Below are 24,896 nucleotides of genomic sequence, written 5' to 3'. Positions count from 1 at the left end.
GAGCATGCGCCACTGGGTTGGAGCAATGTGAGGAATTTTTTCCAAGATGGAGACTGATTAGTTGTCTTTGTGATCCTGTACCAGAATAAAATATCTCCTTTTTCAGTTCTAATCCATTTTGGGTCTCCATATACTACATTGGCAATGAGGATAAACTGAAAACAACCATCAGACAGTTCTACATACTGTGCAAGTGACAACCTTTTTTTGCCTTTCCATATGGCTGCATATGGAAAAATGAAAGAGTTTGATGCAGAATGGGAGAACTGGATTCAGTACTCAGAGAATCTCGCAGTACTTCATTGCAAATGGTAAAGAGGATGATAACAAGAAACATGCCATGTTACTGAGAGTTTTTGGAGCAAAAACATACAGTTTAATTAGAAGTTTGGTGGCAGTGGAAAAGGCCCATGCCAAATCCTTTGATGAGCTGGTTAAAGTTGTCTTGCACCATTATAACCCCAGGCCATCGGAGATTGTGTAGCATTTTGAATTTAACCGTTTCTCCCACCAGCCTGGAATGTGGTCCATAGTAGTTTTTGTAGAACTGCGTTATTTATCAGAGCTTTGTGGTTTTGGAGATACAGTAAATGCCATGCTGTGGGATAGACTTATCTGTGGTTCAGTGATGAAAGAGTTCAAAGATGTTTGTTGGCAGAGTCCACCTTAGTTTTGACAAAGCTCTGGAAATAGCGTAAGGTATGGAAGTAGGTACGCAGCATGTTTTGGATTTACAGGGAAGCAGTAAACAACAGTTAGATAGCCAAACTGTTGTGGGGACCTGCCATACACAAATTGTCCAGCATTTCACACAAAATAAATGAATCTTTAACTAAACAGAGGTACCTCCTTACGAACACATAACATTGCTTTAGAGGTGAGGAGAAACATGACCAAATACCCCTCCCCATATAAGGCTACAGAGTGCTGGATTTGCCAGAAGCGAAGTCATCTTACAAAAGCATGCTGTACAAAATGGACATATGGAAGGGAAAATGTGGGTCACAAGAAAGAGGCTTGTCATATTGCAGAGAAGGAAGAGGAACTGAGGACTTGAGGTATACGATGTTTAATGTTACCAACAAAAGCCAAAAGGAGATGGCACTGCAAGTGGATATTACAATTGATGGACAAAGAATAACCATGGAGACTGATACAGGAGCTTCTCTATCTATAATCAGTGAAGTTACACATCACCAGTTGTGGCCAAGGAACAATACGCTATAGCTGGGAATAGCAAAGGTGGTGTTATGTATATATACAGAAAAACGAGTTCCAGTGAGAGGTAAAGTCAATGTGGAGGTGGGATACCAGGATCAAAAGCTATGCTTACCTTTAGTAGTAGTAAAGGGGGAAGGTCCCAGCCTCCTCGGGCAAGGCTGGTTAAAGCTATTAAAATGTAACGGGGCAGTTATCAGCCATCTCTATATGCTACATGTAGAAGCACTTTTTGAAAAAACACTCAGAGCTGTTCAAGGAGGGTCTTGTTACTTTGAAAGGGGTCACTGGCAGAATTTACATGGATCCAGATGCTAAACCATGTTTCTTTAAGCCAAGTCAAGTACCCTATGCCAAGAACCATGAGGTAGACCCAGAACTGGACCAATTACACCTAGCTGGTATTATTGAGCTTGTCCAATTCTCAGTCTAGGCTGCTCCTATTATCCCAGTGTTGAAATCAGTTGGTGGAGTGAGGCTATGCTGGGACTACAACCGTGTGGCCAAGTTAGATAGGTATCCACTCCTCAGGATTGAAGACCTGTATGCTACCTTATCTGTGGGAAAACCTTTCACAAAAACTGATTTAAGTAATGCAAATCTCCAAATCCCTCTGGACGATGGTTCTAACAGCTATGTAATGATCAATACTCCCAAAGTGTTGTTTCATTACAACTGCCTCCCATTCAGAGTGTAAGCAGAGCCAAGTATTTATCAAAGGGCAATGGACAATTTATTCAAAGGCATGCAACGTGTCTGAGTCCACCTTGATGATATCCTGATTACAGGGGAATCTGAGTCAGAACACGTGCAAAATTTGGACCAGGTCCTACAATAATTGGCTGAAGCAGTATGCATCTTAAGATGGAGAAGTGTATTTTTCAGTCTGCTGGAGTAACATACCTGGAAACAAAACTGATGCAACTGGTTTACATTCTCTAGAGGAGAAGGCACCACCACCAAAGTCCGTGTCCTTTCTAGCCAAATTTTTACCCAAATGGCAACTGTACTATTACAGAAAGGGATAAAATTCTAGTGAAGTCAAAAACAAGAAATAGCTTTTGCAGAAGCAAAGGAATTGATGCAGTCAAACTTTTTAGTTCATTATGAAATCCAGAAAAAGCTAGTCTTGTCTTCTGATGCCTCATCATATGGGGTGGGAGTGGTACTAGCCCACTGAATGTCAGATGGGTCTGAGCATCCAATCAGTAATGCAACAAGGTCACTAGCTCCAGCAGAATTTCCCCCCCAAAACCAGAATGAGAAGGACTAGCAGTAGTCTTTGAGGGTAAAGAAGTTTCACTCTTACCTATATGGCAGGCATTTTGTTATGCACAGACCATAAACATCTGAAAGATCTGTTTGGTGAGCACAAACCTGTACCCCCTATGGTATGTGCCAGAATTCAGAGATGGGCTCTCACTTTATCAGCTTATGACTATGAGTTTGATTATAAACCTAGAAAAGCATTGAGATGCTCTGAGTAGACTTCCTTTACCAGATAGCCTGCCCAGAGTACCTCAACCTATAGGAACCATCCTCCATATTGTACTACTGTCCACTTCTCTAACTGAGGCAGCACAGATAAAAAGAGAGACAGAGCGAGACCCATTATTGTTGTGAGTGCAGAGAATGGTTACAACTGGCTGGATAGAGAGAGTAAGCACAGAGCTCCAACATTATTACTTCCTAAAGGATTCTTTACGTGTCCAGATTGGGTGCTTATTATTAGAGTCCTGAATGATCATACCTCCAAACCAGTGGTATTGAAGTTGTTACATGAAGCACATCCTGGCATTGTTCACATGAAGGGGGTCACATTCAGTTGTGTGTGGTGCCCGGGAATGGATCAGAAAATCAAGACTGTTGGCAAACCACACACTGTTGCACAATCTAGCCATCATACTCCACTGAAAGTTCCTTTGCACTCATGCAGGTGGTTTCAGTGACCCTAGGCGAGGCTTCATGTAGACTATGCAGGTCCATTTATGGGGAAAACGTTTTTAATAATAATTTATGTTCATTCAAAATGGATGAGGCATACGCAATGCCCTCCTCCACAGCTGAGGCTACACTTGATAAACTTGAACTTACATTTTCCACTTTTGGATTTCTTGAGACAGTGATGAGTGACAATGGTCCCCAGCTCACTGGTGCTGTATTTCAGGAATTTATGGGAAAAAACCCAGCATCAAATACAGTAGGACTGCACCAAACCACCCTTCCTCAAGGGCCTAGTACAGTGGGCTGTCCAAATCATAAAAGAGGGAATGGAGAAGATGGCATAGAAGCCAAAATGACCAGGCTTCTTTTCCAGTATAGCATGATGCCACTAGCCACAACAGGAAAGTCACCTGCTGAAACTCTTAATGGGAAGGAAACTAAGAACTCATTTGGACTCTCTACACTCTGTTAAAGCTGCTAAGTTGAAGGAAAAGCACGCAGCACAAAAGTTATGCTATGATGTCTGAGTGTCACCAAGAAGGTGCACATAATGCAGTATATGCTCTTACGGCACGAACTGGTTAACTGTTCACATCATAGCACATGCAAAACCACCTTGTTGGGTAACTGACTTATCAGATGGGAGGCACATTTATAGATATCACAGTCATGTTCATCTGCAGTACCACGGGAAGTCACCAGTAGACAATTCTCATTTGGATATTGAAGTAACAGGAGTTGCAGAGTCATTAGACTACCCAATTGTTACTTCCAGAAAAAGTGAGACTTGGACGTTAAGCCTGCAGAGATGGTTGTATTATCAGAAAGTCCTTCTGCACTGCTACTGATCAAGGATTGCAGGTGTTCCCATTGTACAGTTCCAGAAAATCTCCCAAACCTAGAGATAGACTGGACTTGTAGTAGTAAGGTGTAGGCTTGACATTAGTAATGGACATGGGTGAGGCCTTGTCATAAATATAAAGGGAAGGGTAAACCCCTTTAAAATCCCTCCTGGCCAGAGGAAAAATCCTCTCACCTGTAAAGGGTTAAGAAGCTAAAGGTAACCTCGCTGGCACCTGACCAAAATGACCAATGAGGAGACAAGATACTTTCAAAAGCTGGGAGGAGGGAGAGAAACAAAGGGTCTGTGGGTCTGTCTATATGCTGCTTTGCCAGGGATAGAACAGGAATGGAGTCTTAGAACTTTTAGTAAGTAATCTAGCTAGGTATGCGTTAGATTATGATTTCTTTAAATGGCTGAGAAAAGAATTGTGCTGAATAGAATGACTATTTCTGTCTGTGTGTCTTTTTTGTAACTTAAGGTTTTGCCTAGAGGGATTCTCTATGTTTTGAATCTAATTACCCTGTAAGGTACCTACCATCCTGATTTTACAGGGGTGATTCCTTTATTCCTATTTACTTCTATTTCTATTAAAAGTCTTCTTGTAAGAAAACTGAATGCTTTTTCATTGTTCTCAGATCCAAGGGTTTGGGTCTGTGGTCACCTATGCAAATTGGTGAGGATTTTTACCAAACCTTTCCCAGGAAGTGGGGTGCAAGGGTTGGGAGGATTTGGGGGGGAAAGACATGTCCAAACTACGTTTCCCAGTAAACCCAGTTACAGTTTGGTGGTGGCAGTGGTTATTCCAAGGACAAAGGATAAAATTAATTTGTACCTTGGGGAAGTTTTAACCTAAGCTGGTAAAAGTAAGCTTAGGAGGTTTTCATGCAGGTCCCCACATCTGTACCCTAGAGTTCAGAGTGGGGGAGGAACCTTGACAGGCCTCATTTCTTGGGAGACAGAATTAAGGAGGCAAATGGATCAGCAGGCTGGAAACAAAATGTCTGTATTAACTAAGATAAGGGGGAACACCCAGGGAACCATTTACAGTGGTCAAGATAACAATAGGTAAGATATTCCTGAAATATAAGATGAGGTAAGGAATAAATTGTGCATGGACAGTGTGTGGACAGAGCATGCTGTACAGGGATTGGTTCCTACAAGTGACAAAGCCAATCCCAAAACGTGTGGGGGATGCAATGTCATGTGTAAATGTATACAAAGGAAGAGGTTTGTGAGGTATGACCTACACCTACCCACATTTGAGTCTGATCCACTCACTGTAGCTTTCCTGTATGCCAAACAAAAGAACCTGAGTAATGAGACTGGAGTCAGACTGAATTCTTGGGGAACCAAGTGGAAGAGGTCTCAGGGGAGCCCAAAGATAAGGCAATTATGCTAGCGATGGCAGAAAATCCCTTGCATTTGCCTGAGGTTTGAGGTAGTGTACCCAGCCAACTAGTCAGGATGTTTTATTTTGTTGTTGCAATGTTAATGTTTTATGTTTATTATTAGGAATGATTTAGAGGGGAAAGAGTGTAATGTTTTAGGTATTTTTGTTATGATTGGTGAAACCTGGTGGCCCGTGTGAGAATACCTATTTACTATTAGCAGCCCTAAGGCTGTACTGAGCATTCTTCCTCAGGTTTGGGGCGGGGACAGGGCATGGGAATGAGGAACTTTTTCTGAGATGTAGACAGATCAGTTGTTTATGTGATCCTGTACCACAATAAAATATCTCCTTTTCCAGTTCTAATCTGTTCTGAGTCTCAGGCAAGTGCATGAACTCATTGTACTGCCCAGCCCCACTTGCATCTTTTTCATTTAAAATTCAAACAAATTACTGTGTTCTCAAATACACTAAACTGTGTGAGCCCAAAAGTCGCACTGATTGGATAATGTAATGGTATTCCACAACTATTTAGATGATAGCAACCTCACTGAAAGAAAACCAATAATATGCCAGCCAAATCATTGCTGTGGTTAAAAGAAAACTGGAATAACTTCTGCCCAGAATTACCGAGATTGTTCATAGAAAGCATGCAGCAAGCTGGACAAACACAGAGAACAATAAAATAAAAAATCAGAAATGCAGACACCATAATGCTAAGGAGTCAGGAACAACAATTAAGCTAAGGAAGAAATCACATCTGGGTTTCACAAAATGCCATTTGGGCACTGAGGAAGAGGAGAGGCCCAGCACAGTATTCAATTATTGTGCTGATTATATTCTCAGGAGCTGTTGTTCAGTGACAGGACTTGGAAGTATTCCTTCCAGCTGCCAACTTCAAAGTCATGTTCCTGGAGTGGGTCTTGCTACTATTCACCAAGTACATCAGCCAGAAAGAAAATGGTTAACACACGTGAACTGCATTAAAGATTTTCATCAGCCGCATGAAGTTTGTGAATTTATGGCTTTTCAAATGGCACTGACTCTGTTTTGAGATAGACTGGAGTATTCAAAACTATAAAGGCCCAGGTAGCCTACAATGTGAATCTGCAAAGTCTTGTTTAAATCTCAGAATTCAAAGAGGAGCGAATAAAAAGAGAATAAAAAAAACCCCAGCTTTAAATAATGCTTCAGCTTTATTCCCTCATGTAAAGACCAAAACAGAGTTTGCAAAAGGATTGATGCTTTCATTAGCTCTGTGGCATGACTGGTCTTATCACCTTCCTCTCGACCCAACCCACGTCGGATTGATAAATTTGCACCAACACAGCTCATCTAGAATCCCTCTCCATCTACCAGGAGGGAAGAAAAAGTGCTAGAGATAAACAGAGGACTTCAGTCATGAGGACTGTCAATCCAGCATGGGATCTGTGGTACCTCTCTCTTCTGAGGGGACAGGTCTTTTGTTGTTCAATTGGGCTCCACCCACCAACCCAGGATTTAAATGGATCAGCATCTATCACAAGCACGACTTTAAAAAAAATTATAAGGGGAAAAATGAGGAGTTAATCAAATCAAATCAAATCGACATATTTAACAACAAGCAACAATGACCCTGGAATATGGTTAGGGAAACTGTGCAACAAGTTCTGATTCTCATCTCTGTGTCAGTGCTCTAGTGTGCTGGATCTTCACTGTACAATTTTCCCACACTTGAATACACTGCTTTTTACTGGGTTTTAATAGCTTTACTTTGGCTTGACATCTATTACACTATCAAACAATTTTTTTTAATGCCTTGACCCTGATTGTCTAATGGAACATGCTCCTCTCTCTACTTCTCAAAGTACGCAGGGGAAAAGATTGCTTAAACGTTTTGCCATTTCCTAGCTACCTCTCTGCGCCTGACTAAAAGAAGCCAGCAGGAAACAACATTATCACATTACACGGCTCAGCAGTTCCCTACTCACCCACATGCGGATCAGTCCCTTTGCCTCACTGCACTGAGTAGTCAGACCAAAGCAATAGCAGCTGTTGCAGCCAAGAGGGTTTTTGGCATACAGTCCAAACATTCCAGACCTGCACCTGTCACAGTGGACACCTTCCACGTTAACCTGCAAGAGAAAGAGCACAGGGAAGAGCTTTATTTAGACACACCAAAAAACAAAACCAACCCCATGCCCCACAGCCCATGCACAATAAAGGGATTTGGATGAGAAGAGTAGGTTTAAGGGAAAAATTAAGGCTTACGGTTTTCAGCCTCCAATCACACATATATCATACCTCCATCCACTAGATAAGTATGGGCAGAGGATGCTGGCTCCATGTTGGTAGAGGTACTTGTAGGACAACAAATTGCACTTTTGATATGGAGTGCTTAACAGCTTATTGATAAAATCAGTGAAATTATGCCCTCCAAAATTGATGGGTTAATCAAACCTTTTGTCTGCTATGAGTTTATCATGACACGTCAGAATACTTAAGGTATGGTACTGACTTTACTAGCTGAGGAATTTATTTTTATAGAACTATCAAGGGCGGTAAAACATTCCCACTTTCTCTCTTCATCTGATTGTTTTTCCGCGTCATTGAACAATATTTAAAGTGTTGAAATGTGCAGCTATTCACTGTTGTAATGTCAATACTTTTAATTCCACTACGCCATTATTCCCAATAAAGAAAGCTAGACTGTGTATCACTGGATGTACCCATCATTTACACTGAGCCTTTTTGAAAGGATTTTTATACCAATTCTGTGGCATTTTAAACACTCACAGCCAATATTAAAGAGCTGAATCTTTTATTTAAAGAACAATGTCAATATAAAATATACCAGGAAAAAAATCTCTATTTCTATTACTAACACCAAATCAGAGTATTAAAATTGAAAGAATGTTGACTATCTAATTTCATTTACATCTTTTGTTTAACTTTTTTTTTCCTATCAGCCTTAAATGGTCAATGTCACCTCTTTTGCTCCTACTCAGTTACGGTTTCTGATTCTTATATAGGAGCTCCATGCTGTTGTTTTTTGATTCACAACGTTGCCAGGATCATGTAAGTAAAAACAACTGCTTTCATCAAAATTTTTAAAACCCAACCAACCAAAGAAAACATTTCTTTATAAGGCTTTGTAAAATCTCCTTTCTCCCTTTGGGAGCTATACTTTAGGCCTAAAATGTGTCGACTAATGTCCATTTGATAAAAGAATTATCAAGCAATAATAGTTATTGCAGCTCCCTCTTCCTTAATTACTAGCTGTCTACTCTCTCTGCATGTCTGGATGTTGAAACAGAATGAAGGATCCTAAAATGGAGTCACTCTGATGAGATGCATGAGTATTAATGTGACAAATTCTATAGCCTTACTCAACAAAGCTCCCATTGAAGTCAATGTCCCAGTAAGGATTAATTAAGGACTATGGCCCAAATGTTGCTATCACCCAAAAAGTCATTCTAATTTGCCAAACGGCTGATTTTTACACTGAATATGGCCAACATGGTAACAGTTCTGTAAGGACAGGAAGAAAAACATAAAATAAGAAAAAAATCTAAGTCAAGGCCACATTTGGGAACTTGCTTTATTAAGCTTTAGTGGATGAAAGAGCAACCTAGTGTGACATTTAATTGTTTGTTTCTCCCTCTAGTTGCAAGACCCTTGGCCAGGAAAAAAGGGCTACTATTACAAGCAGCTAACAGAGTTTGTGTTTACTGTAGGTCCCAAGTTATCTCACTAACAATCTGTTGTGATAAGCGAGTACAAACTCCCACTAACTTTGAAGCAGGTTCCCATGGCACCATTAAGTCAGCTTGCATACCTCATTGCCTTACCTTGCAGCTACATTGCCCTGTACCATCAACGCATGAACATTTTTCCATCTCTGCGTCACAAGTCTGAGGATCAGTCCCTGCCAGCAAGCAGTCACAGGGAATGCACTGTGGGTATTTCCAATATCCCGGTCTGCACTGAGTGCATTTGTCCCCAGCGAATTTAGGGTGGCAGGAGCAGCAGCCTGTATCTGAGTTACACTGGAAACTGAGGGATCCAACCACACTGCAATCACAGGCCTATAAAGAAGAGAGAGACGACAATAGATTTTAATCACATTTCTTGTAGGCATCCGATGAAGTGAGCTGTAGCTTATGCTCAAATAAATTTGTTAGTCTCTAAGGTGCCAAAGTACTCCATTTCTTGTAGGAAGTCTTGTCATTTGCAGCCATAGATGAACACAGGTTACTTTGGAGTTCGTATACAGTAACGTATTTCCAATGTTAACAGCAATGCATCTGTATCAGAAGGCCACAATCTAGTTAGGGTAACAGTGGGGCCGGAAGTGAAACAACATGTATTTACAATATTATTTTCATCATATTTTATTTATCACTTGAGGCTTATGCATTGTAAATGAACCAGTCTAGTGGCCTGGTGGGTGGCCTCTGAGTCTGAGGTAGCAGAGTGAGAAATATAATGTGTTTTGTTAAACCCACAAACAAATCTTGACATCTGGTGCAGGGCAGGCTTAGACAACACTGCCAGAACTGCAGCTGCCGTAGGTCTCAATCCCAGTGCCACCGAGTCCCACCAGAACTAGTGCAATGATTATTAATTAGGTTCCAGTGCATGGACAACACATGTTGCAGTGCAGACAGAACTGACTTTGCATACGGTCCTCTAGAGAAGCAGGTAGTCAGAGAAGCTGAAGGCCTCCAAAAGGTAGAAGAACCAATCCCTCAGGAGTATCACTGTGACTACTCGGTAATGCTAGCAGAGAACATTCAATTTAATCAGTGGCATGATGGCAGCCTCATATCTAGAAACTTTGCTTGCAACAGCAACATTGTCCAGTGCCACTAGTACAAGTTGCCACAGTAACTGGCATGGACACACACTCACTAAAATTAAAGTAGTAAAGCTGGCAGGGAGAGGAACAAAATTTGCAGATTTAGTTTCCACTCAAAATTAAAATCTTGTTAACATGACTAGCTACAGGATCCCATCTGAATTTAAAAGACCTGCTCACAGCATAGGTCATTTATATGACAGACACGCACTCAATCTTTACTGACTGCAACAGAAACACTAATGGTTAGCAAATGTTTGACAGGCTGCTGTACAGTCTAAGAATTAAAACCTTTTCAAAGCAGTATGTTTATTCAATATGTTATGCTGCAAGATAAATCCTAGAGAACAAATTGTTCACCACACAGAGAAATAGCTCGGGGTACAATATAAAAACCTAAATAACAATTACATATAATGTTTCTTTTGCAAGGAACCAGTTTTATGCCGCATCCTCCAGCCTGAGAGTTATGACAGGCTCTGAAACCTGCTCCACTAAGAGCTCAAGTGGAGTAGGCATTCGCACCTCACCTCGGAGAAATTAGTTGCAACATGCTAGAAGGGAAGATGTGACTGATATATCATTATTCATTTAGGTAGTGCCATAGCAGCTGCCATGCTAATACACTCATATAAAAGACAAACAGAGAATGGATTCCACAGCTCAGACAAGGGTCTTCACCCCTGTTAGGCTGGTTTCAAGGCAAGCATTCTATATTGCAGCAGAAAGGCAAAGATTTTACAAGAGGAGCTTTAAACACACTCGGAAAAGATTCTACATAATTAGCGAGCAGCTTGATCTAGATGAGAAACAACCCTTTAAGGAAGGTCATTAATGGTATATGACTATGTTCAGGCAAAGCACACCCTTCTGGCATAATTGCAGCAGTATTAAAGTGTTAATTCCTGGGAAGTGTTATGAGCTTCAAAAGACTGTTAGAAACAATGAGAACTTTTAAAGTTAAGTGGTTCTGCAGGCAGGGCAGGCTCTAGGATTTTTGCCAGCCCCTGCTTTTTTTTCATCGCCCCCCAACCCCCAGCTCCTCCCCAACTCCACCCCTTCCCTGAATCCCCAGCCCCACCTCCTCCCCTGGGCATGCCACATTCCCCCTCCATTGCTTCCTGCAGCTCCCCCCTGCCCCCCACAACCTCCCACCCTAGCTCACCTCCACTCCGCCTGCTCCCCTGAACATGCCGCCACTCCACTTCTTCCCCCTCCCTCTCAAGCAAGGGAGAGGCAGCGTGTTCATGGGAACAGGCAGAGCGGAGGTGAGCGGGGGGGAGAGCGCAGGAAGTAACGGGGGGGTAGAGGAACTGCTCCCCGCCCCAGCTCACCTCCACTCCACCACCACCGCCTCCCCCGAGCACGCCGCCACTCGGCTTCTCCTCCCACCCTCCCAGGCTTGCTGCACGAAACAGCTGTTCCATGCGCGGCAAGCCTGGGAGGGAGGGGGGAGAAGCGGAACGGTGGGGGTGGCGCGCTCAGGGGAGCAGGCGGAGGCTGAGGCAAGCTGGGGGAGGGGGGCACATTTCTAGGGGCGGCATGGCCGGCGCCGGAATGCCGCCCCTAGAAATGTGCCACCCCAAGCACCTGCTAGTTTTGCTGGTGCCTACAGCCGGCCCTGTCTCCAGGAAATCTCTAGGGGAGGTGTATGCAAATTTAATTCCTCCAGTTATGCAACACCCCCCACACCAGTCTTTTGAAGTTGCACCCTGAGGAGAAACCCATTGTCTATGAATCAACTATTATCAAGTCAAAGACCCAGACTGTATAAAAGAGAGACTTTCAGATTCATGGGTGAGCCAAGGTGATTATGAACTTGTAATCACTGACAACCCCCTAGGTGGGGTTTGAAGCCAGAGCCCTTCCTGCAGTCAGGGTGTGATCTCTGGTAAGCTTATTGGCATGTGTGTAGGTTCTGTTATTATTTTTAATATGTTTTCTCTGTAATGCTTTCATCTTAAGAAGAAATGCACTTGCTTTGAAAGAGCTGCACGGTAACTTAACATAACTTAACTTAACATAACGGCAGTTATGCTGTTTATAGTCTCTGAGGAAGGAAGGCAAAGCGGCCTCCTGAGTCAGTCTGCCTTGCTGATGAATTCACAGGGTAGGCAGGGAGCTGTGCAGCCTGCCCATCAGTAGGGAGAGAAATGTGCATCTCCGCCTAAGAGAGGTAATCGCTGGAGTGCTAGAAGACTAAGAGTGGGTGCCCTTGATGGACCATAGTGGGGCCCTGAACTGTAACAGTAATCTTCCCAGTTGAGTTAATATACCTATAATACAGAAATCATAAACAAAAAATATCCAACAGCTTCACCATGGATGAACATATGGTACAAACAGATCTGTGATGCAGCAAATAACAGATTGTATGCCAGGACAGAGAGTCTGCAGTATTCAGATACAGGTCATCAGCACCTATATTGTTTCCCTGATTGATACCAAAACTCAAAACACAACCACGTGGCTCTTTACAAGCCTAAAATTGCAAAACTCAAAACACAAAACTCAAAACTCAAATTGCAAAACTCAAAACTCAACCACGTGGCTCTTTACAAGCCTAAAATTGTATTGTAGCTTCAAACTACTGTACTTTACACCATAGAAAGCATGGAACACACAGAGAGAAAATAAGAGATCCACTCACCTTGCACCCGCTGACAATGTCATGACCCCAGTAATTTGGTGCACATTTATCACACTTCTCTCCTATGGTATTGGGAGGGCACACACAGCGGCCGGTGACTGGATCACAATTATTACCAAGATGGGAACACTCACAAGCTTCAGGGGAGACAGATAGAGAAATAAAACAGAGATAAAGTCACCCTCTCTCCCTGACATAGAGAGAGCAAGGTTAAGTCCATTTTCATCAGAGCTTTCACTACATGACACTTTTCTGTTGTCATATATCTATATCTATATGAAATAAAGTTATTCCTTCCTCTTGTTCCCTTTTGAAGTCTAAGTGTTCCTCTCCACTTCTTGTTCTTTGCTGGAATTTCTCTGCAGAGAGGCTCACTGTAGCCAAGCACTTCTATTTTAAGAGGGAGACATTTTTTAAAAAAATCAAATCTTCCTGGCTCCCCTTCTTTTCATCCTTTTGCCCCCAAAGAGGTGGCAGAAAGAGAAAAAGGGAGGTAGTCTGAATAAATATCCTACCACTGAACTGATTGCAACTCCAAGTGGCGCTAATAATGTGGACAGCAGAAAACCCACATTCACCACTGAGATCCCCTTTAGTTGCATTGTACGGGGAGACTTTGGCAAACCAGTAAAGTGCCTGAAACCACTATGGTTTATTGCTAAAAGCAGCCAAGTCAGCAGGCTGTAAATTGGCCATTCAGCAGTCTCAGTTTAACTAAGGCAGGAGGGGAGGGGGGTTTTTGGGTGCCACAGAGAGGGCAGCTTGACCCTGCGTCCTTCCTGATAAGAATTGTGTTGAAGTTGCTGATACATGGATTTTAGAAGAGCAGGATGTGCCCCAGGAATGTCTATTGGGGCCTCAAGGCTGCAAACTCTGGAAAAACCCACACCTAGTTAATCAATAATCAGAAGGAGCTTCTTGCTTGCCCATTGGAACTGCTTGCTTAACAAGTTTTCTTTAAGGGACATGTCATTCTATTACTAATGTATAAATAAAGGGGGGAAAGTCTGAGGTGGTGGGACTCTTCAGGACTGGACTCTCCCTCTGGATGTGTCGGGCTGTCGTTGTGCCACTCGAGAACCACACTCAGCTCTGGTAATTATCAAGGGTTGGGGGTGTTTTACTAACCTGTTGCAGACGTGTGTATAAGTGCTTGAGACTAAGTAAAGTTTAGCTTTAAGTGAAAGCACTCTTGTGTTGTCCTGTTTGTGCCAGCCATCCATCGGTCGGACGGCCGTGTCTCCCCTGATTTATTTCCTGACACCACCTCGCACAGAGTAAAAGTTACCAAGAGCTTTGGGTTGAAAGAACCCTGGGTAACAGCATCTGCTTCAGAAGCAGTTAAAACAGTAGAACAGAAATCTAGTTCCCTTTCTTCACCACATTCTGCTTTTAATGGGTCTGTAATAAACTCTTCAAAGAAAATTAGACTCCGGTTTCAAATAAAATTGTAAGTTTAGAACAATGTAGTGCAGCAATAGAAGAAATAAATCAATGAGCTAGATGATAAAATCCAGAATTTTTATGAAGAGAATGATAGCACTAAAGCTCTAACTGGAGCAATTATCAGAGATAATGTTGCTATTCATAGTAAACCAGAATTTATGGAAAAAATATTAAATCTACAAATGTTTGGATTCTGGGTATTCCCAACTAATTATGATTGAAGAACTATCAGTTAAAGTTTCAGCTCTTTTAGCTTTATTGGCTGGAACTGAGTCATCTTAAAATATAATGGGCCAGATTATGGTCAATCTAACACTTCCAAGAAGGCTGGCACAGGGCAACTCTTGACTCTACATCATTGGTAGCATCTTGGATGGGAGAGCTGCTTCCACAGGTAGGTGAGGAGTGGGGGCTCTGACCAATGCAACTGCATCAGTATGCTGGAAAAAGTAATTTGCTCCAGATTCATAGATTCATAGATTATAAAGCCACTGGTATCATCTAGTCTGACCTCCTGTATGATACAAGCCACAGAACTTCCCTAATTAATTCCTGTTTCAGTATATTTTTTAGATTAACCCCCAGTCTTGATTTAAAAATGGCCAGTGATGGAGAATCCACTACCACCCTTGGTAAGTTGTTTCATTGGTTGCTGACCTTCATGGTTAAAAATATAGATAGTGCAGGTACAGGGTTGGCTCCGGTTACTCCCTCCTCACTCCCCACTACAGCAGAAAGGGAATGAGCAAGCAGCTCATGACTGAGTGACTATCTGTTCCCGCGTCTGTTTCTAGGGCAGCACTACAATGTATTACCCCTTGCTTAGGGTTGTGGCACAACCACAATTTAGCTCAATGAATAGCTAAAATATACCAATAAAAAGCCTTCTATTGTTCAAAATATTTCTACTCCAACCAGAACTAAATCATGAGCATGGCGTGGAAACGTAACAGTTGGCTGTGGTTTGGTAAAAATTGATCTCTCTAAAACAAATCAACTGCTGCAGAAAATTATTAAATGTTTGCCTTGAACCTGCAATGACCTTCATGCAGATGGACTCCTGTGCCCACACAGCTCCACTGACTGCATGCTGGTGTAGAGGCCCAGCCATGCAGAGCTCACTGAGGGACTGAGTCTGTCACTTGAATTCTCTTCTCTGGATTTCCAGACTTTAGTACTATTCGCTACAAATGTTATTTAATTAAAAATAAATTGATATTACAATATACAATAATTATAGTGTGTGAGCTTAATAAAATAAATAATAAAAGCAGAATTCATTTGTTGTAGGTGAAGAACTGGATTCACATGTAGAAATCTTGTACATCTTTTCTGTACGGATGTCAATAATATATTGTGATACTTTGTTTTTCTATAATATACCTTTGTAGGTTTTATGTTTTTTTTATTATGCCAAAAATCTCTAAATTACATTCTTCTTGGATAAATGCTAGATAAAAGAGGCCCAATATTTTATTCTACACTTAACTGTCTCTTTGGTGCTCATTTTCATGGACTTTTTTCGAGTATGATTTGATATACTTAAAAACATTCCGTCTTTTCTATATGATTTATTATTCAATTCCTGTATTTTTTGTCTTTTGAAACAACATATAAAAAGCTTACTAAAAATAGATGGGGGTGGGAGGGACTTGCATTTTTAACAGAATTCCTTCCTGTCTATTTTCTTCATTTTAGAACTTCTAAAAATCGGAGTCTTCCGATTTTAAGTAGCTGGATTTTTTTTTTTAACAATGGCTTTCTCATCTGGTACAAAGCAAATATATTTCTGTCAAAAAAACAAAAACAAAACCCCTCCTAAAACAAAAAACTCCCTTTTTACCTGGATTGCTTTCCCAGCTTAATAGACTGTCTTAAACTTACGTCTTTTTGTGTTTGGAGAAACAGAATTTAAGATTTTAATGTAAAATCTCATTTATTGTCCTTTCATGCCCCTTACTCAACTATGTGAAAAACATTTGTAATAAGTGGGGAAACATGCATTTAAGTATTCTTGTTATCTGTAGGATGATTAAAGACAGAAAGATTTCACAAAAGGGATGTGCTTTCTAGTTCTGTGACTGTTAGAAGAAGAGACCAATCATTAGGGTTGGCCAGAAAACAAGAATTCCATTTCATGAAAAACTTTGAGGTTTCCACATTTGGTTCTGTTCCAATGAGGAATGAAACCAAAACTTTCAAAACTGAGCTAGAGACAGAGACACTAACTCTAGAGCTGTGCCTGATTTCAGACATGTACTAACCATGGAGCTATAAGTGTCAGGAGCTCCCTCTGCCCCAGTGAATAGTTAAATATTTACAGAAAGTGGAATAGCTCTAACAGAACCGATCAACAGAAGCAGCGGCTGACTCTATAGCCCAGTGCTTTAGGCACTCCCTAGGAAGCAGGAGACCCAGGTTCAAGTCTCTGCTATCCCAGATTTGGACCCGGGACTTGAACCTGGGTATTCCATATACTGCATGAGTTCCCCAAACACTGGGCTCCTGGCTATTCTGGGTGGGTCTTGAGCTCTCTATACCCCTCCCCAAAGAAATACAGACCTGAGAATCCTTCCCAACAGAAGCTTTGCTGAAACAGATATGTTTCTGTGAAAAAATTTGATTTCAACACACTGGCATTTCCTGAAAAAAAAAATTTTGTTGAAAAATTCCTGACCAGCTCTACCAATCATGAACTCCATTCACAGTTCTCTTGTTTTATGCACTAAGAGCTTGGTGATGGCAGATACCGTTAGAGCTGAGTGAATAACTGATTTTTTGGTTCATAGGAATTTTTGGAAAAAATTAACAAAAATTCATTTTAGGTAGAACTGAACTCTAAAATTGTGAAAATTCAGGCAAATTGAAAAAAAAATCCATTTCAGATTAAACAAAACTGATTTTGTTTCCCATGCCTTTCAAGGGCTTACTTAACAAAATGGCCAAACAAGGAGGGGGTCCTGCTGCTGCCTTCCCTATAACTTTAGCCCTGATGTTAGGGCATGAGAGATGTGGGAGACCTAGATTCAATTCCCACTCTGGCTAATGTAGAGAGGGAATTTGAACAGGGGTCTCCCACCATCCAGAAGACTGCCCAAGCCATTGGAGTATGGGATATTCAGGTGTGGATCTTCTCTCAATATCATCTGCTGAAGCTACTCCTTATTTCATGGCTAGTCAGTGAGTCTCCCATATCCTAGGTGAGTGCCCTAACTACCAGGTCCTTTTCACTCTCTCTACCCCTTATTCGGAGCAGGGACTCTGAACCTGGGTATCCCACATTCCTGGTGCCCTAGCCACTGGGCTATTGTAGGGCTCACTCTCTGACCAGAAATTCCATCCATGACCTGAGAAATCTTCCTGACTGATCATTTCCGCAAAAAGTTTACATGAATCACCATTTTCCGACCAAAAAATGTTTAATTTAAAAATTCCTGACCAGCTCTGTCCCTATGCCTTTTATGCATACCCATGATATAGCAGCTTGGCTATAAAAAGAGGTAAGAGTGGGTCACTCCATATTATCTTGTTTTCTCTCTGTATGCAGCTCGGCCCATGGCAATGCCCCCACCTTAGATATAGCGTAGGATAGTCCAAGGAAGAACATGCTACAGATTGAGAAGGGAAAAATTTGCAACAGGCCATGAAATGGGACCTGATTATTTACGTACGAGTGCATCCTCCTTCTTCAAAGTTATAAAACCCACGAGCACAGCGATCGCATTTCTTTCCTGCTACGCCAGGCTGGCAATGGCACTGTCCATTCTCATCACAGTCGAAGGATTTGGAACCAAAAGAATTGCAGTTACAGGGAACACATCCTCTAGACGACTGTAGACCAAATGTTCCAGGCTGCCACATAAGACAGAGGAAGAGCATTTAGTATAGACGAGGTCTATCTACAGAACAAAGAGTTAAACAGTAAAAGTGCTGGGGGCAGAGGGTTTATTTGAGTTCTTTCTTCCTCAACGGCAATAAGAATAATCTGAAATAAATTAAAAATAAAGGGCCAGACCCTAAAGCCTTTGAGTTGAGGACATGACGTATCTTGCTGGCTCTGATCTGAGTAAGGACTTAAGTATTTGATCCAATGTTTATTAGAATTAGGGCACTTTGTGTTGCTGTGTAAACCTGATGAATTTTCCTATGATGTCTGTTTCTAGAACCTACTGACACATGTAGAAATAGAGGGTAATCAGATTGCAAACAACCTCCCAAAGACATACTCATAAGGCATCCCTAAGTATAGCAATTTATTTCAGCAGGGAGATTTTGAAGTCTGCTCTAAAAGGTCACTTATAGAACTTTGCCATTTAACCTGGCTGGAATGCTGGCTCCATCTTGCTGAACTGAATATTTGGATTGTGATATTTTTGAAGGTTATAGTCATAAGCTAACTGAATAAATACAAATACTGACCTATGCTTCAGCATAGTCTGCTATATGCTTTGCACATTATCATTATGATTTTTATTACATTTGTCTGATTTCAGGCCCATTCTTGCTCCCACAGAAGGGAAACAGGATGGAATGGGAGGATAGATTTCACCTCCTTGGGCCAGGGACCATTTCTCACACATTTGTCAAACAGTATATATGACTACAGCACTCTGTGAATAATGCATAGAGATAACTTACAAAAAACAACTGAACCCTCTATTTTGCTGCCAAAACAGGGGGGGAAAAGCATTAAGGTAAAATTCACAGGCCAAATTCAGCTATGGTATAAGCGAGTGCAACTTTATTTACTTCAATGTGAGTTGCATCCTTTTATTCTAGTTTTGAGTGTTGTCCAATATTTTCAGGGCAATTAAATAGCTCTGACAGCTGAAGATAAAGCTAACCAATCAGCCTCTTGTTTCTCTTCATTTTATTCTTTTACTTTTTCTGCATTAACCGCTTCAGGGGCCTTCCAAAATCAAAACCTGAAGACAAATATTCTGCAGAAGTTGAATATCAGTGGTTATAACACTAAGTAGCTCCCCCCTTAAGCCTATCTGTATAAGGCAAAAATACTTGTGAAGAAAGGAAGATAAGGCTTTAATATATATCAAACTGGACAGACCTATGCTGAGCTTTCGGCCGATAGGTTAAATTGTTGACACTGAATCAGCTGAACAGAAGTTCTATGGCAGCACAAAATTCTTTGTATTAAAATGATGAGTTCAATTTTACATTAGGTTTATGTTTACTGTGAATATGACAGGGAAACCAAACTTTGCATATAGTGATTTTGTCATTAAAGTGCATGAGGCTGTGGAGGTGGAGTATTTTTGTTTAGCTGACATGGGTCTGACATGGATCAGATTGCTGGAACAGGGCCTCTGGGCAGAGGTCAACTGGAAGAATCATGTGAAAACTAATGAAGGATCACACATGTAACAAGTAATTATCCAAATTTTCATTTCCACATTTTATAGTGATATGCTACACTGGTATGTACCTTAGCATGATGAAACGTAACAGAGAAAGGAATACCCAAACTCATGTAATTAAATTTCCAGGTTCAATTAAATCTACAGACCATCTCTAAAGATTTCTTTCATAAGAGGAAGAAATAGAATTCAAAAGAAGAAATGTGAATATGCAAAATCTCAGAACAGGGATTCAGATCAATGCAGCAAAGCAAGCATAACCCAGCATGCAGCTCAGCTCTCAATGAAAGGTTTGATAGGATCTAATAAATTCTGTTTATCAGGGTGAAAAACAGTAAAATTGGCTCACAGGCTAGAATTGCATAGCGTGAAGGAAAGAAGGATCACCAGCATACTGTATTGTCTACAGTGATGAGTTTTGCAGAGTGAAAGGCATTCTGATAAGTCATGCAGTCCCCCCCAGATTAATCCTCAATAAAATCTATTTATATATTGAAATTAAAACTCTATTTTATAAGCATCATATTTAACAGTGAGCAAATTTCTCACTTCTAAGACCCTGGACAAAAACAAAGAAATATGCTGAATCTTTCCGAATATACTATTATGTTTTGTCTTTATGATGGATGTTCATGTATGTGTAAAATATGTGCAAATAGTATTTGTGCGTATGGTTTGGGTAACAAAAGTATATCCTAAACACTTCCATTTAGGAACAGGGCATTATAATTACACCAACTTCAAAAAAGCCTGCTTTGACTAGACTTGAAAAATAACAGGACTATCCTGATTATTGTTTTCAGTTGGGAAACAGATTCTTCCAATGTGCACTTTAGCCAATAAAAGAAGTCAGCTCAAGTAGCTGGCATGTGAATTAGTGAAATCTCAAAGTCTACTACATACGATGATCCAGAACCCCTACATATGTTCATCATCAGGGTTGATCCTTCTACTGTACTAAATTTCTTGATATCTGGAATCCATAAAGATATAGGGTAAAATCCTGCCCAGTTAAAGTCAGTGGCAACACTCCCATTGACTTCAATGGGGCCAGGATTTCACCCATAATTTCTGTATGTGTCACTATTGATTATGTTGTCTCTAGACTTACTCTGGTATTTATGGTTTTGCCTACATTGTGCTTTGGGCTAGGTTCAATCCTGAAGGAGTGTAAATATTTTAAAAGTCTGCATTTGTACCATGTCATATTCCTAAGCCTGTGGCTTCTTGATAAACTGTTAATTTAGCACAACACAGAATGGGTGTAAAAACCTCCAACCACGATTTGGGAGTCCCCAGGCACAAACAAATGCTGAAATCCAGCCCATGCATCACACAGGTTTTCTGATTACCAAAGCGACAGGCCTGTAAGCACCCCGTGGGCAGCCGCTGGTACCAGTGAAGCCCCATCTCTGAGAAGGGACTTGGATTTGCTGAGTGGCCCGTGGATTTTCTTTCCGTTTATGCACCTGTCTGCTGAGCTCACAGCGTTTACCCATGAATCCTGATTTGCAGATGCATCTCCCCGACATATCACAGCGCAGTGACATGGATCTTAAAGGACTGCAGCCACAGGGTATGCAGAATTGCTTTTCTGGGGCCCACAAGTAGTTGGGCTTTAGGAGTGAAAGGCAAAAGATAGTTAGCCAACAAAGGCAGAGAAGTGATATGGAAAGATGTTGAGAAAAAAGCACGGCATTAAACAAAGATCAGCTCTGCATCTACCATCTGATAACATGCTTATGAAACAAAATACACAAAATGTTGAATTTAATAATGGGAACTAAAATATAAACTCTATGGTTAGTATTAACTAGCTTTAATTATTGTATGAGCATATTGTACAGCAAAGGACAAATTCTGCTCTCTGTTCCACTGATGTCAGTGGGGCTCCCTTGAACGAAACCTTTGACTAATGTTGAAAATCAAAGTGGGGCATTTATGGAGGCCCTGACCCAGAAATCTACTTGAGTAAGTACACAGCTAAGTGTGGAAATAATCCATTCCATTTCCATAGAATTCCTCGTGTGCTTTAAACTAGGCACCTGTTTAGGTGTTTTAACAGAGAGGGGCCAAAGTCAGGAGTTCTCACTCGGCAGTCTGTGGAGCTACAATAATCTATGAAGCATTTTCTAGTGGTCTGAAGAACAAAACACTTTGAAAATCAAGGATTTGGGGACTGGGCTGTTGGGTGGGTCCATGAGAGGAACTGTCTTTTGCAATGTTTTCCTCTTTTGAACTAATGCACCAAGACAACAGGCAGTTTTGCCATGAAAATCTTCACAATGCATAAAGCACAAAATTCAATGCAGAGAAGACAAGCATTTGCTTTTTTGCAAATCAGCCAGTCTCTTTTAAGGCAGTAATTTTTTCCTCAGGGCTCCCATATGTATTACCTTTTCCATATACATTAAGGATTGATAGTGTATATAATTTTCAGGTGACTTAGAATAAAAAGGTATACATGTTAATTACACAGAAAGTGGTATATTCATTTAGTGCTGAGTTTTCCTCCAGAAAACTCCCAGAATACACACCAATCTCCTGCTATAGCAATAAAACCATTTAACTTTCGCTTTTCTTTGCCTGGAACAATCCATAATATTTTTTTAAATGGACAAGCACTTAGTCATGTCAAACAGTGGAGAAGAGTTAAATGAAATCCCAGTTCTGATTACTCACCTTACACTCATCACAGCGACGTCCCACAACATTGGGCTTGCACTCACACTGCCCTGTCTGAGAGTTGCAGATCTCTGAGAATGAGCCATTGATGTTGCAGTGACATGCTACAGGGAAACAGAGTTGTCACAATGCACTTTGTGAGGACATGAAATGCATAATAAGTGAAAGATTACACTCCAATTTCAAAACAGTTTTTTGAAGCCAAGCATTTACAGTATTATTAGACTTATTACTGGCAAGGTCCTGTGAGGTGCTGATCACCTTAGACTCTCACTGATGATAAAGGCGGTTCAGGGTATTCAGCACATCATACTATCACACCCTATTTTAGGATTAGTGCACCTGTAACTGTACATTATAAAACTGTTTGCAAACTGAGGAATTTTGCTTTGAGATAAACCAAATCATTTGCAAGTCACCAGAATCCAAAAATAGGAGAGCATACTATTATGGACATGTTCACCTATAATCAAGGGTCTGAAACTTTTACTTCCTACTCTATAGATTACATGCTCAAAATCTCATGGAAAACTGAGGAATGAGGAACAAAGATCTGCTGAAACCCACTGCTTCTAAAGAGCAGCCTGTCCAGTGTACCAAATCTTCGTATCAGCAGGATGGTGGTTGAGTAGCGATGAAAAGGTATAGGGTTGAGGTTTAGAGACTAGCTTGCTGTAATGCCCAAAGATGAAACTGGGGATCATATGCTTCCATGCCTGCGTCTCAGCAATGGGCAGTGTAACTCAGGTAGGCACCCTGCTGCCATTGGCTGGCACTCATCCAATCTATGCCCAATCTCACTTTGAAAGAGCTATGGAAAGGAGTTATTGCTTCTCAAGGCAGTATACTTTTTGATGCACTGCATTCTAAGTTCTGATGCTCTGAGAGAGGAAGAACTTGATGCACAGTGAGGCTAGTCTACCAACTCCTCCTCCCACTCCCTTTGATCATGCCTCTCTCAGTCACACAGACCAGAGAATCCATAATGATTACAGAAGGGAGAGAGGTGGCTATATGATGGTGAGGAATGTGACCATATAGACACTTTTCACATCCCCCTTCACCTTCGTGAACAGGACCATCCGTCTCCCTTCTTCCCCAGGAGAGGAGTTCATATAGTCCTATACTTCTTATACTATAAATTCCCTCTGCTTATCAGGTCCCTGCTCCAGTATCTTTTGCCCCTGCCAGCTTCCCTGAATGCCTGTTTCTGGTCCTTCTCTCAAACCCCAACTTGACATTTCATTTTAAGAAACACTTGTAGTCCCAACAGTACACATTGTGATCAGCATTAAAAAGTTAGCATCTCACAGACCACCGCATGGCATTTCAGATACTGCAGTTATTCCTAGTCTATGTATGGGGAAATACTGCAGTCATCTCATATGACTGTCTCCGATCTGCAGATAAATGCTGGCTCTTATACAGAACGGTATTTTTTTATTTTTTTGATGTGCTATGTGATGATTGTCACTTCATAACAAAAGACTGCAGATTTTATAACTTGTGAGTCTATTCATTGTCCCATTTTCCTAGGTCTTTAGATAAGCACTTCACATACTGGAATAAATACATACATACATAAATTAAAACCTGTACTGCCCTAATGTCTTTTTTTGGAACAAGCAAAGCTTGTTCATGTCTTCATAATGCTTTAATCTACTTACATTTTGGGATATATTTAATATAATACAAAGATTTAAAAACCCTTCTCCTGTAGATTATATCACTTGTCCCCACTTTTCCCTGATTTTTTTTCTAGCTGCATCTTTGTCCCACTTCCCTCACCCTTGTATCCACCATTCCTCCTATTGCCTCCCAGTTTGTTTACTTTTTAAAACTACCTACATTCCAAAAAGAATACATAATGATTATTATTACATACATCCTTCAAAATAGCTTTCTAATTCTGAGATCAACAGTGAAAGATTATACACTTGTAAACCTCCATTCTTAAAAGCATAACATAGGTTGTCAGCATGTAATATATATACAGTAAGTCTATTGAGGACTTCATTGGATTTTTATCTTTCAGACAATTCCAAATATGGTATCTCAAGACTTTAAGACAGAAATTACACTTTTTACACAGATCAGGTTATGCTATTAGTAATATCATACTCAAAATTCCACACAGTGTACTCCTAGTTTGACTACGGATGAGCTCTTGAGAAGGAGTGTAATATAGTGGTTAGGGCAGAAGTTGGAAGTCAAGACTCTGGTTCTTTTTCGCAGCTCTGCCAATGTGTATAATACGTATAGGAGTAGCATGTATTTAGTAGTATCATCTGCTAAATTACAGATCCACACAATAAACTGCATTTATTTCACTTACACACTGCTCACTGACTCATCTCCACAGTTATTGTCCAAACCTCTGAGCAACGTCAAAAAGTTGCAATTTAATAAAATAGCCTGTCAGGGAAATGTTTTGTTCTTTCCAGCAAAAGAAATCTCCCCCCAAATTACATTGGTCAAAATCTGCTATTCATATCATACACACACAC

At 40.9% G+C, this 24,896-nt stretch overlaps 1 protein-coding gene and 1 long non-coding RNA gene across 2 annotated transcripts in view; one reads left to right on the top strand and one right to left on the bottom strand.

Annotated features, from left to right (window-relative positions):
* The window catches only part of LAMA2 (laminin subunit alpha 2), a 472,624-nt gene that overhangs the window by 141,899 nt on the left and 305,829 nt on the right, over window positions 1–24,896 (bottom strand). The window contains exons 21-25 of the mRNA XM_074948401.1: window positions 22,387–22,493; window positions 18,001–18,181; window positions 12,884–13,020; window positions 9,224–9,460; window positions 7,364–7,507 (exon numbers count right to left, since the gene is read on the bottom strand). Coding sequence (XP_074804502.1) covers window positions 7,364–7,507; window positions 9,224–9,460; window positions 12,884–13,020; window positions 18,001–18,181; window positions 22,387–22,493 — 806 coding nt within the window. The remainder of the gene's footprint in view (window positions 1–7,363; window positions 7,508–9,223; window positions 9,461–12,883; window positions 13,021–18,000; window positions 18,182–22,386; window positions 22,494–24,896) is intronic.
* The window catches only part of LOC141984897 (uncharacterized), an 82,280-nt gene continuing 71,281 nt past the window's right edge, over window positions 13,898–24,896 (top strand). The window contains exon 1 of the long non-coding RNA XR_012638836.1: window positions 13,898–13,978. This is a non-coding gene — a long non-coding RNA (uncharacterized LOC141984897). The remainder of the gene's footprint in view (window positions 13,979–24,896) is intronic.

The sequence above is a fragment of the Natator depressus genome, chromosome 3, assembly GCF_965152275.1.
Source record: "Natator depressus isolate rNatDep1 chromosome 3, rNatDep2.hap1, whole genome shotgun sequence".
Lineage (NCBI taxonomy): Eukaryota > Metazoa > Chordata > Testudines > Cheloniidae > Natator > Natator depressus.
Note: the sequence above shows the minus strand (reverse complement) of the source record. Positions and strands in the feature narration are given on the sequence as shown.